The 13966-nt window shown below is 35.9% G+C and overlaps 1 protein-coding gene across 1 annotated transcript in view; it reads left to right on the top strand.

The window, feature by feature from the left end:
- Positions 1-1518: 1518 nt before the first annotated feature.
- Positions 1519-13966, top strand: part of hip1rb (huntingtin interacting protein 1 related b) — a gene marked incomplete at its 3' end in the record, with an annotated part of 72814 nt that continues 60366 nt past the window's right edge. Inside the window, exon 1 of the mRNA XM_079576982.1 lies at positions 1519-1597. Coding sequence (XP_079433108.1) covers positions 1523-1597 — 75 coding nt within the window. The 5' untranslated portion in view covers positions 1519-1522. The remainder of the gene's footprint in view (positions 1598-13966) is intronic.

Below are 13966 nucleotides of genomic sequence, written 5' to 3' on the forward strand. Positions count from 1 at the left end.
AATGACGATGCAAATATGATGGATGCTGAGTTTGTAGTGAAACCCTCATCCCAAACACACAGTCTGTCCCGTTCAGCGAAAGCAGCGCGTGTGTGTCTGATGTAGCAAAAGGCAGATGTAATCTCTGAATTAATCCAACCACAAACTAATCCTGCGGCTGCGGCTCTGAGGCGGTTTCACTCAAGTTACGTCATCTGAAGGAGACAGTCCTGTGTGCGGATTCTCTGCACCTCCATGAAACTAAAGTGCTATATCTGTATTTAACCTCTTACCACCCGCCTAAACCGAAGGCATTCTGTCCTCTTTGGCCATTATACAGGCCTGTGTAACACCTCATTTGAAAGCTAAGACCCACAAAACGGATCTTTTTCCTCGCGTTGTTGCTGTGTTGTGTCACCTTTTGTATGTTTTTTTGTTCTTTCTTTTTTTCCATTTTTGTCGAATTTTTGTTGAATTTTTGTTGAGTTTTTGTCACATTTTTGTTAAATTTTTGTAGAATTTTTGTTGAGTTTTTGTTGATTATTTGTCACATTTTTTTGGATTTTTTGTTAATTTTGGTCATTTTTTTGTTGAATTTTTGTAATTTTTTTGTTGAATTTTTGTTGAATTTTTAACACATTTTTGTTGAATTTTTGTCACATTTTTGTTGAATTTTTGTCACATTTTTGTTGAATTTTTGTCACATTTTTGTTGAATTTTTGTCACATTTTTGTTGATTTTTTTGTCACTTTTTGTTGAATTTTTGTCACATTTTAGTTAAATTTTTGTCACATTTTTGTTGAATTTTTGTCACATTTTTGTTGAATTTTTGTCACATTTTTGTAGAATTTTTGTCACATTTTTGTTGAGTTTTTTGTCACATTTTTGTCACATTTTTGTCACATTTTTGTCATTTTTTTGTTCAGTTTTTGTCATTTTTTGTTGAATTTTTGTCTTTTTTTTAATGATTTTTTGTCTTTTTTTGTTGAATTTTTGTCTTTTATTTGTTGAGTTTTTGTCGCATTTTTGTCACATTTTTGTTTAATTTTTGTTGAGTTTTTTGTCACTTTTTGTTGAATTTTTGTCACATTTTTGTCACAACTTTGTTGTGTTTACATCCTTGTTTTCTCCTCATTTTTCGTGGCTATTTTGGTGCTTTTTTCCCCAATAAGCTTTTTGATTAGGGTAAAGCCAAACTGGAGAAAATGGCATCCGTTCAGGTGGGAGTTAAGAGGTTAAAACGACGCTCAGCCTGATGTACCTGCACCGTGACGCGTGAAGGGGGCGGGACCTTCTCCACCTTGGGGGCGGGGCCTTATCCCCGCGTCGCTCGGTGCTTATTTCCTCCCCGCGAGTGTCGGCGCATCGGGAGGGAAAGAAGCCGAGCGAGCGATGACACAGGCGGCCAGGCTTCTGACACGGACACGGCGGAAAAACACGGATTACCGGACATTCGCGGACTCGGTTTGACGCAAAAACCTCCGAGGGGGAACCACCGCGCGCGTGCCTGCTTCTTTTTCTTAGGACGCTGTGAATAATCGGGATGAATTCCTGGGTGAGGAGCCGGAGGAGCGAGCACAGCCTGGGAGCGGAGCGCGAGCACTTTGACAAGCAGCAGGTAAACCGGGGACCGGGGGAGGACGTACGGACGCGTCACCGATCCGTGAGGTCGGTGTGCCAGACGTGCTAATGCCGCCGCGCTGCTGCTGCCGGGCCCATCGCCAGGCTACGGTTTAATTTGGTGGCTAAATTGAATTATTTATTGAATGCGTTTAGTTGAAGCTAGCAGCGCGCGAGGCGGATGAACACACGGGGCGCGTGCTCAGGGAGAGGGAACTCACCAGCTTTGGTTATTTAGCAAAAATACTGTGGTTTTTATTACTCAAGTGATTATTTTATCACTCCTAACCCCTTAACTCCCACCTGAACCGAGCACATTTTCTACAGTTTGGCTTTACCCCAATCCAAAAGGTTCTGGAAAAAAGGTGGGAAAATAGCAACAAAACTGAGATGAAAACAATGATGGAAATGTGACAAAAAAGTGATGAAAAATTGATGAAAAAGTGGCAAAAATGTCACAAGAAATTGACTAAAATGTTTCGAAAAAATGACAAAAATGTGACAAAAATTGATAGAAAATTTACCAAAAAATGACAAAAATGTGGGGGAAAAATGACCAAAAACTGATAAAAAATTGACGAAAAAATGACAAAAAATTGACAAAAATGTGACAAAAATGTGACAAAAAATTGACAAAAATGTGACAAAAAAAATTACAAAAATGTGACAAAAAAATTACAAAAATTTGACTAAAATATGACAAAAAATGACAAAAATATGACAAAAAATTGACGAAAAAATGACAAAAATGTGACAAAAAAATGACAAAAATGTGACAAAAAATTGACGAAAAAATGACAAAAATGTGACAAAAAAATGACAAAAATGTGGGGGAAAAATGACCAAAAACGGATAAAAAATTGACGAAAAAATTGACAAAAAATTGACAAAAATGTGACAAAAATGTGACAAAAAATGACAAAAATGTGACAAAAAAATGACAAAAAATTGACAAAAATGTGACAAAAAAATTACAAAAATTTGACTAAAATATGACAAAAAATGACAAAAATATGACAAAAAATTGACGAAAAAATGACAAAAATGTGACAAAAAATTGACAAAAAAATGACAAAAATGTGACAAAAAAATGACAAAAATGTGACAAAAAATTGACAAAAATGTGACAAAAAAATGACAAAAATGTGACAAAAAAATGACAAAAATGTGACAAAAAAATGACAAAAAATTGACGAAAAAATGACAAAAATGTGACAAAAATATGACAAATATATGACAAAAAATTGACAAAAAAATTACAAAAATGTGACAAAAATTTGAGAAAAAATTTGACAAAAATGTGACAAAAAATAACAAAAAATTGATAAAAAAAAATTGACAAAAAATTACAAAAATGTAACAAAAATGACAAAAAATTGATTAAAAAATGGACGAAAAAATGACAGAAATGTGACAAAAAAAAAAAAGACAAAAATGTGACAAAAAAATGACAAAAAATTGACAAAAAATTGACAAAAAAATGACAAAAATGTGACAAAAAAATGACAAAAAATTGACAAAAATGTGACAAAAATGACAAAAAATTGATTAAAAAATTGACGAAAAAATGACAGAAATGTGACAAAAAAACAACAAAAAAAAGACAAAAATGTGACAAAAAGTGACAAAAAAGTTGCAAAAATGAGTCGAATACCCAACAAAAAAAATGATGGAAAAAAATCTGATGACGTGAGGAAAAAGATCCTCTCGGTCCAGGCGGGACTTAAGAGGTTAAAGGAACAGACCACCGTTTTTCCACACAGACACACCCGTTCTTCCCTGAGCTTAGACGAGTTGATGCGTACCTGTCTGGTCTTGACACGTGCGCTCAGTCACGCAAATGCTTCTAACTCACCCCCGTTTGGAGCTATAGGAATACATTGGGAGAGGCTAAATGCTAACAACAACGTCGTTTTGCGTGACTGAGCGCACGCACAAAGACCAGACAGGTACGCATCAACTCGTCTAAGCTCAGGTAAGAACATATAGATACAGACATCCATATATGGTCATGTTTGAAAGCAGTTAAGGGGAAAACAATTTGGAGAAAAATCTAAACTTTCTCTAATTATTCAAAAACTACAGTAACAAACGCTGAATTATGAATATAGTTTTCTACTGAATAAAGATACAAATATATGGGGAGGAGCAAAGTGGTTCAACAGCCCATAAATACATAAATAACTAGGACCAGAGTCTGAGCTGGATTTAACCAGAGCTAAATGTCTGCAGTGTTTACAACATACAGGCTAACGATGCTAATGTTGCTAACTAGCCGCTAACTCGCAGCTAACAGTTCTGGAGATTCTTACGCCGTTTTATGCCCAGGGGCTTATTCATCTGAAAAACTAACCCAGCGACTAAAAAGTCCTCAGAAAATCCAAAAAAACAATGAAAATGCTGAAGCTACTGGATAAGTTACTACAAACATACGAGAAAATCCACACGGAGCTGAAGTAAAGGAGAAAAGAGACCATCTATCTGCAGTGATAAGATAAGATAACCCTTTATTGATCTCACAATGGATCGTTCAAGAAGATCACTCAGAGTTGTGCAAAAACAGAGAGGAAAATGTGCAACCAGTTAAATAGAATAAAAACGAGGTATCCCATGTACAACAAGCAAAGCAGAAATACAACAATAGGTGAACAACAACAATAAAAATAGGATAAAAAACTAGAACAGGTCATGGAAGTAAAATATCGGGGTGTCCTAGTGCAGGATGTCAATAAGTGATGCTGATACAGAGATTATTGCACATGTTACTTTATTGAGATGTTAATAAGTAACATCTCAGTACTATTGTTAAATACAAATACTTAAATGAATAAAGCTCAGGCATTGAGGAGCTTTAGGACATGAGCTGTTCTGTCTGTGATGGACAGAGACATAAAACTAAGAATTATATTGAATGAAGAGAAAAGAAATAAAATGGCGTCTGTTCAATTCTGATAGAACTTCTCTTTAAAGTCTCGCCTACTTTACTCAAGGAAATGTAAATTAACTAATTATTCACCAATCTGCTGTGAAAAAGTCTGTTGAAGAAAATGCCTTGTATCAGTGTTAATTTCGTCGACTAAAATATTTAGTCTTAATTTTAGTCAAAGTGATATTTTTGACGACTAAAATTGGACTAAAACTAAATTAAAAGTTTCTCATGAGACTAAAACTGTGACTAAAATGTCCAGATATTTTAGTCGACTAAAATAAGACTAAATAAAAATGAAAAGGAGAGACTAAAATCAGCCAAACTTCTATTGACCGTCTGAAAGAGCCTCAGATCATTTAAATTCTCTGTTAAAGGATCAGCTCTGAGCTTTGTTCATGTGGAGCAGCTCCATGAAGCAGAGGAACAACATTAAACATGATTATAATCAATATTATCAACGCAAAGTCGACTAAATTAGCATTAAATTTAGTCGACTAAATGTACTTGCAATTTTAGTCGACTAAAACTAGACTAAAATTGAAAAGTTTTTTTTGACTAAATCTCGACTAAAATTAAGTTACATTTTAGTCAAAAGACTAAAACTAAACTAAAATATGTTGTCAAAATTAACACTGCCTTGTACCCATCAGTATTTGGTATCGGCAAGTACTTAAATCAAAGTACTCTTACTCGTAATCGGTTTTAGAAAAAGTGGTATTGGTGCATCCCCGAAGAAAACAATCATTCAAAGGATGTATCGTAAGCGCTATTAAACGATCATATTTACATTTAGGCCGACATATTTTTTAACATATTCCAACATTGTAGAAAATGTTAAATCACAAAATCAATACTTTGGGATTTAAACAGTTTTATTACTCCTTGATGTTCCCATGTTTGTTTTCCCTGCAAGGGTCTCCTAGAATAGAAGTGATGGACAGACTTTCCTCCCCTGCTCTTCTGTCGGCCATCTTGTTTTTGAGGGGGGGGGCGGGGGGAGCGTCCGCTGTAGGGTTCATTACTGAAACTGCTGCAATGTTTTATCATCTTGTGCTCCTCCATCTTTAACTTTCCCTTAGCGGAGTAAAAGTGTATTTCTGTTGGATTTGTGCCGTCGCAGTCTTTAAATAGACACGTGTGAAAACAATGGTGGAGCAGGTGGAAGCCGGGGGGTTTGGGGGGGGGGGGGGCAGGTGCGGCAAAGTCTGTGTTCGGTGTTTGTGCTGAACCGTGTGTAGAGGTCGTCTCTGGCACGACTTTGGGTGATTTTACTGCAATTCACAAAAGGTCGAATCATTGTAGCACCTTTTAGCCTATATTTGGATGTTGATACAGTGTGTGATTGTGCCGTCCGTGTTCCCCATCTGTTTTGGGGGGTGAAGGATCCAGCAGGTTTTAGATTTTTTTCCATCATTTTTTTGTAACTTTTTCGTCATTTTTTTTATCACATTTTTGTCACATTTTTGTAATTTTTTTCGTCAATTATTTAATCAAATTTTTGTCATTTTTTTGTCACATTTTTGTATTTTTTTATCACATTTTTCGTCACATTTCTGTCATTTTTTTGTCATATTTTTGTCATTTTTTTGTCACATTTTTGTCATTTTTTTGTCACATTTTTGTCATTTTTTTGTCACATTTTTTCTTCAATTTTTTGTCACTTTTTTGTCACATTTCCATCATTGTTTTCGTCTCAGTTTTGTTGTTATTTTCACACCTTTTTTCCAGAAGCTTTTGTAATTTTTTTCGTCAATTATTTAATCAAATTTTTGTCATTTTTTTGTCACATTTTGTCATTTTTTCGTCACATTTTTGTATTTTTTATCACATTTTTGTAATTTTTTTGTCCCTTTTTTGTCATTTTTTTTGTCATTTTTTTTGTCACATTTTTGTCATTTTTTTGTCACATTTTTGTCAATGTTTTCTCACTGTTTTGTCACATTTCCATCATTGTTTTCGTCTCAGTTTTGTTGTTATTTTCACAGCTTTTTTCCAGAAGCTTTTGTAATTTTTTTCGTCAATTATTTAATCCAATTTTTGTCATTTTTTTTGTCACATTATGTCACATTTTTGTCATTTTTTTTATCACATTTTTGTATTTTTTTTTATCACATTTATGTAATTTTTTTATCACATTTTAGTAATTTTTTTGTAATTTTTTTGGTCATTTTTTTAATCACATTTTTGTCACATTTCTGTCATTTTTTTTCCACATTTTTTTGTCAATGTTTTCCTCACTTTTTTGTCACATTTCCATCATTGTTTTCGTCTCAGTTTTGTTGCTATTTTCACAGCTTTTTTCCAGAAGCTTTTGGACTGGGGTAAAGCCAAACTGGAGAAAATGTGCTCGGTTCAGGTGGGAGTTAAGGGGTTAACGTATAGTCGTGTTTAATGAGAGCGTTCCTGTGCTCCCAATTCATCACATCTGCCCAAAAATGTTCCTAACCAAAGGCACCCTGTAGCTACTGTATATAAGGACGGACTTCCACTGACGCTTTGGTGTGTCATGCTTTACAACTTTGTGCATTATTCCTTTATTCCCTACTCGATGGTGGTCAGCTCCTATTGTAGACACAGCTGCCCTGGGGTAGCCTGATGGAAGCGAGGCCACCAGACTGCTCCCACCACCTCCACTCACTCACTACATTCCCCTCAGGCTTCCTGGTGTTTCCAAACCGCGCTGAGCTTCTGAGACCTGATGTGATCAAAGGTGGGAGGAGCTTAATTGAAGCAGAAACACTGCGAAGATGACAAATAATCAAACCTGTTCCTACTGGTTGTGTTGACAACAGTTTGTGTGGTGACCTATGTCTGCACTGGGTGAACAGCCGGGTGGCAGAGCGGCCCCTCCAGAGGGTTTGCAGAGCGCTCATGCATCATTTTTTTGATACTTAACCCTTAATAAGACCTTTTAAAAAAGTTACGTTGAGGGAGCTAAAACAGCCACAAAAAATGAGAAAACAAGGATGTAAACGCAACAAAAATGTGTCAAAAATTCAACAAAGATGTGACAAAAATTCAACAAAAATGTGACAAAAATTCAACAAAAATGTGTCAAAAATTCAACAAAGATGTGAAAAAAAATTCAACAAAAATGTGACAAAAATTCAACAAAAATGTGACAAAAATTAAACAAAAATGTGACAAAAATTAAACAAAAATGTGACAAAAATTCAACAAAAATGTGACAAAAATTCAACAAAAATTCAACAAAAATTCAACAAAAATTCAACAAAAATTCAACAAAAATTCAACAAAAATGTGACAAAAATGTGACAAAAATGTGACAAAAAGTCAACAAAAATGTGACACAAATTCAACAAAAATTCAACAAAAAATGACAAAAATGACAAAAGTTCAACAAAAATTCAACAAAAATTCAACAAAAATTCAACAAAAAAAATGACAAAAATTCAACAAAAATTCAACAAAAATTCAACAAAAAATGACAAAAAAATGACAAAAATTCAACAAAAAAATGACAAAAAATCAACAAAAATGTGACAAAAAATCAACAAAAATGTGACAAAAATTCAGCAAAAATGTGACAAAAATTCAACAAAAATGTGACAAAAATTCAACAAAAATGTGACAAAAATTCAACAAAAATGTGACAAAAATTCAGCAAAAATGTGACAAAAATTTAACAAAAATGTGACAAAAATTCAACAAAAATGTGACAAAAATTACAAAAAACAGAAAAAGGTTACACAACACAGCAACAACGCGAGGAAAAAGATCAGTTTTGTGGGTCTTAGCTTTCAAATGAGGCGTTCCACAGACCTATATAACAGCCAAAGAGGACAGAATGCATTTGGTTCAGGCGGGTGGTAAGAGGTTAACTTATGTAGATCCTGCACCTGACTTATCGAAACATGAAGCTGCAGTTTGTGATGTACATTTTCGCTTCACACAAGTTGTTAAAATAAACTCTTGATAGGCCTACCATCTATTGTACTCGTTTTATGACCGTACAAATAATACAGAAGGTGAAGGAAATGCTAAAAGTATTTTCTCAGTACTTTGATCAGTCCATAATATCACTTTATGGTCGTGCCAATTATTATGTATTAGATGTAGATGAGTGTTGGATTGCTGATGTGCCTTTATTGTTTTACAGTACAGATTGTCGGTTCTGAAAGTGTGTCGTAGGTTTCTGTATAAGCCTAATGAATGCAGCTCACCCGACCTGAGGATTTGCTCCTGTGGGTCTGAAGTGTCAGGCTCATCGTCAGACTCCGGTGTCGCCGTGACCAAGCAGTGCCCTCTGGGTCTGAATCTCGCTCGTCTCGTTCTTCAGGTTCGACCGTCCTTCCTCTGCGCCGCATTCTTTTGTTTTCTACTCCCAAAGTTCAGTAAGTTAACCTCTTAACTCCCGCCTGAACCGAGAGGACCTTCTTCCTCACGTCATCAGATTTTTTTTCCATCATGTTTTTTTGTTGGGTTTTCAACTCATTTTTGTAACTTTTTTGTGATTTTTTTTTGTCGAATTTTTATCAAATTTTTGTCATTTTTTGTTACTTTTTTTAATTTTATTTTTTATTATTTTTTATCAAATTTTGGTCATTTTTCCGTAAATTTTTTATCATATTTTTGTCACATTTTTGTCACATTTTTGTCGTTTTTTTGTCATTTTTTGTCACATTTTTTGTAATTTTTCTGTCTAATTTTTATCGCATTTTTGTAATTTTTTTCGTCATTTTTTTTGTAATTTTTTGTCACATTTTCTTAATTTTTTTCATCAATTTTTTTAAATCAAGTTTTGGTCATTTTTTTGCAATTTTTTAGTCGAATTTTTTGCAATTTTTTGTCACATTTTGTCAATTTCTTGTGACATTTTTACCACTTTTTTAAATACATTTTTCAGCACTTTTTTGTCACATTTTTTTCATTGTTTTTGTCACATTTTTTTCATTTTTTTTGTCACATTTTTTATCAAATTTTTGTCATTGTTTTGCTACATTTTTGTAATTTTTTTCGTCAATATTTTGTCAATTTCTTGTGACATTTTTGCCACTTTTTCATCCATTTTTCGTCACTTTTTTGTCACATTTCCATCATTGTTTTCGTCTCAGTTTTGTCGCTATTTTCACAGCTTTTTCCCAGAAGCTTTTGGACTGGGGTAAAGCCAAACTGGGGAAAATGTGCTCGGTTCAGGTGGGAGTTAAGGGGTTAAGACAGACTTGAATAAACGGCCCATCCCTCAACACTGTAGACCAGCCTGTCAGGGGGAACTTCACCGGACCCTCTCCAGATCTTCCCAGAGCTCGGTTCATGGTCAGAATGATCTATAGTTTTTTTGTCATGTTTTGGTCACTTTTTCCATCTCATTTTTGAAACCAGATGTAAATCCTTTGTCATGAACGGATCCCGCGAGTCTGGTGAACGCTGGTGTTTTGCCGTCGTAGATAAATTGGTGTTTGCACAGCGCTCATTTATCATCTGTTGTGAAGCTCACACCTTTGACGTAATGTCGATAAATACAAGGCTGAGTGAGTAACTAAACAAACCAGAGGCCAGAGCGCAGGTTCACCAGGGGGGAGGAGGACTTCCACGGGGAAAGTGAGAGAAACACTGCGGCTAACTCACGGCTAACAGTTCTGGAGATTCTATCGGATAAGTTACTATAAACACAGGAGAAAATCCACACGGAGCTGAAGTAAAGGAGAAAAGAGACCATTTATCTGCAGTAGTAAGAAACATCTCAATACTATTGTTAAATACAAATACATAAATGAATAAAGCACAAGCACTGAGGAGCTTTAGGACCTGAGCTGTTCTGTCTGTTTAGTTTAGTTTGTTTATTTGAGCAACAGATGCATACAGGCAGGGCTGGACTGGCAGAAAAAATCGGCCCGGGACTTTTGGGTCAAGACCGGCCCTCCAAAAAAAAAAACAGTCATATTCAATGCAATAGTCGAGGTGATGAGCAAAACAATAAACCCTTGGCTTGAACTAAAACAGCATAAGCTACAAATCGAGGACAATAGTTGCATTTTGTTTCTGCCGAATTCAAGCTAACACCTCATAGCACTCAACACTTTAATCTTTTCATTCATAACTTGAAGGGACTTTTGTAAAATTACTTAACAATCTTAAAATGTGCGTTCTGTTAATGAAGTTCCTCTCGCGACTGCAACACAAATAAACTTCTCAAAACCAACCAAATGATCCCGCTGTAGATGAAGATGAAACGGTAAAACTCACCACAGAGTTACAGAGGTGTGGAGTGAGAATAGAAATCCCAAAAAGGCCAAACATTGTAAATCCTTTCAATGGAAACTAGAAGATTTACAAACTGCGCTGACGACGAGAGGCAAGATGGAGTCACCTGACAACTCCCAGCATGCACTTCTTTGCAAGCATTTGTCTAAAATGTATAAAAATAGAGGTCTGAGATTCTGTGGGTCCTGGAGGGAGTTACAATAAACTATTTCCTCTTATATTCGCAATGTGAGGGGCATGAGTGTTATGTCCCAGAGGCCCATTGCTCATTATACAAGATTATCTGGGAACCATTACTCAAGAAAGCGCCACCAGAGGGGAATAAAAGCGTCACATCCCTCTAGTGGAGGAATTGTGTAATTGCATAAAAGTAATGACAGAGATTCTGATGGCTTTTCCCGTTAATTGTGGGCCGGTGTAAGTTATTATGGGCCTTATTTCGGTGTGATTGGCCCATCCGGCCCAAAAGTACGTCGGCCCACCGGGAAAACTCCCGAATCTCCCGATGGCCAGTCCAGCCCTGCATACAGGTATAGTATACATATAACATACAGAATTATTCACAACATAAGAGGTGTTAGTGCTGCTCAAAGGGAGTAGGAAGAAGTTAGTTATAACTTATAAGGCCCGACCCCTCTTTTCAGACTTACACAACTTAAACTACTGCTCACGGCACAATATTTTTAATGTATAATTAGGCTTTAACCATGAGATCTATGCGGCAATTCCAGACTGAGGAATTGCCTTAGTAGCGAATTAAATCAACAAAAAAAAACAAGATCGGCTCCTCTTAGCAAATCCCAAACAGTAAAGTAATTAGTTCATAACATTGTGTTGCTCTTGCATAAGGTTGAAGGTGCACATTCTGGACATCACATAGCAAATCCGGATTCATAACATATTTCTCATTATCAAGGATCACAATAACAGACAATTCATAGTTCAGGAACAGAAGATTAATTACAGGAGTTTTGCAGACTTTTCCAGTATTTGCTTTCTGTACATTATTTAAAATTGTACTACAGTTGAACACATTTTTAAATCCTCTTCTAATGAGTTCCAGAGGTCGACTCCACTTCGTGTAACAGACATACTTGCTGTTCTGTCTGTGATGGACAGAACATTCAAATTATATTGAATGAAAAAAGAATGGCGTCAATGTACAATTCTGATATAGCTTATCTTAAAAGTGTCGCCCACTTTACTAAAGGAAATGTAAACGAGTAAATTAACTAATTACAAACCAATCTGCTGTGAAAAAGTCTGTAAACCGGCGATTCACTTCATAAAGTCTGTTGAAAAAAATGCCTTGTACTCGTATCGATGTTCGGTATCGGTGAGAACGGACAAAAACGTGATAAACACAACTAAAAAGCATAAAAAAGCAAGGAAGAAAGGGGTGAAGAAAGCAACAAAAGAAATGACAAAAACACGACAAACGCTTCAAAAATGTGACAAAAAAACCGACTAAAACGCCTCTAAGCTAAAGTCAAGAAGCTTTTAGATTTGGGTGAAGCTGAACCGTAGAAAATATGTCGAAAAATGAGAGGTTAAGAGGCCTGACTGAAGCTGATCCTGCACAAAGTGAAAAGTCTTTGTAACAGAGCCGGCGGTGTAATGTGTCTCTGCTGCTCAATGGAGCCATTGGCGGATATGCAAATGAGGAAGGCGAGACCAAGGAGCGCGAGTGGATAGGGCTGTGCAATTAATCGAAATTCGATTACGATTTCGATTACAATAAACGATTACAAAATTAGCATAATCGCAAAAAATCGATTATATATATTTTTTTTTCAATTTTTAATAAAAAAAAAAAAAAATCATTTTTTTTCTCATTTTTAATTTTTTGATTTTTGTCTTTTTTTGCTGGATTTTTGTCAATTTTTTGCTGGATTTTTCTCTTTTTTTGATGGATTTTTGTCATTTTTTGATGTTTTTTTGTCTTTTTTTTGATGGATTTTCGTCACTTTTTTGCTGGATTTTTGTCTTTTTTTGCTGGATTTTTGTCATTTTTTGGATGGATTTTTGTCATTTTTTTGATGGATTTTTGTCTTTTTTTTGCTGGATTTTTGTCATTTTTTCAATGGATTTTTGTCATTTTTTTGCTGGATTTTTGTCTTTTTTTGATGGATTTTTGTCATTTTTTTGATGGATTTTTGTCATTTTTTTGATGGATTTTTGTCATTTTTTTAATGTTTTTTTGTCATTTTTTTTGATGGATTTTTGTCATTTTTTTGATGTTTTTTTGTCATTTTTTTGATGGATTTTTGTCTTTTTTGATGGATTTTTGTCTTTTTTTTTTAATGTTTTTTTGTCATTTTTTTGCTGGATTTTTGTCTATTTTTTTATGTTTTTTTGTCATTTTTTAAATGTTTTTTTGTCATTTTTTTGCTGGATTTTTGTCACTTTTTTGATGGATTTCTTTAAAGGCAACAAATAATCGTTTGAATAATCGTGATTTCAATTATGACTAAAATAATCGTGATTATTATTTTTTCAATAATCGAGCAGCCCTACGAGTGGATCCTGATTGGCCGAGGGTGTCTTTGACTCTCACTCGCTTCATACTCGAGAAACCTTTCTGCTTTCCTTCACTCTGTGTTTACAGTGTAGCGAGCTAGATTCAGGCACTACCGGTATCGAAAACGGGAACTGAAAAAAACCTTTAAGATCCAAGTTTTTATGTTTTTATTGGTCCAGGGACAACATTAACCTATGACCCTCCCACTTTAACCCAGTTCAGCTTTTCTTAAATCTAAAAGCGTCTGAGTTTTCAGTGAAACTAGTCGTATTTGGCTTTGACTTAACGTTTCATTTCAAAGCTCTCACTGACGCCCAGCTCACGTTACATCTGTGTGAGGTCCGGTACGGCCTCCGCCATCTTAGAAAGTCATTCAAACCCATGTAGCACAGTCACACTGCTGCGCGAAGTCCGGGTCCGGTTACCGAGGCCGCAAGAAGTTTATTTTTGTGAGGGAGCCCGGAGGAGGGAGGGAGCCCGGAGGAGGGAGCCCGGAGGAAGGAGGGAGCCCGGAGGAGGGAGCCCGGAGGAGGAAGGGAGCCCGGAGGAGGGAGGGAGCCCGGTGGAAGGAGGGAGCCCGGAGGAGGGAGCCCGGAGGAAGGAGGGAGCCCGGAGGAAGGAGGGGGCCCGGAGGAAGGAGGGGGCCCGGAGGAGGGAGGGAGCCCGGAGGAGGGAGGGAGCCCGGAGGAAGG

Source organism: Gobius niger (genome assembly GCF_951799975.1).
Source record: "Gobius niger genome assembly, chromosome: 1".
In the NCBI taxonomy this organism is placed as follows: Eukaryota; Metazoa; Chordata; class Actinopteri; order Gobiiformes; family Gobiidae; genus Gobius; species Gobius niger.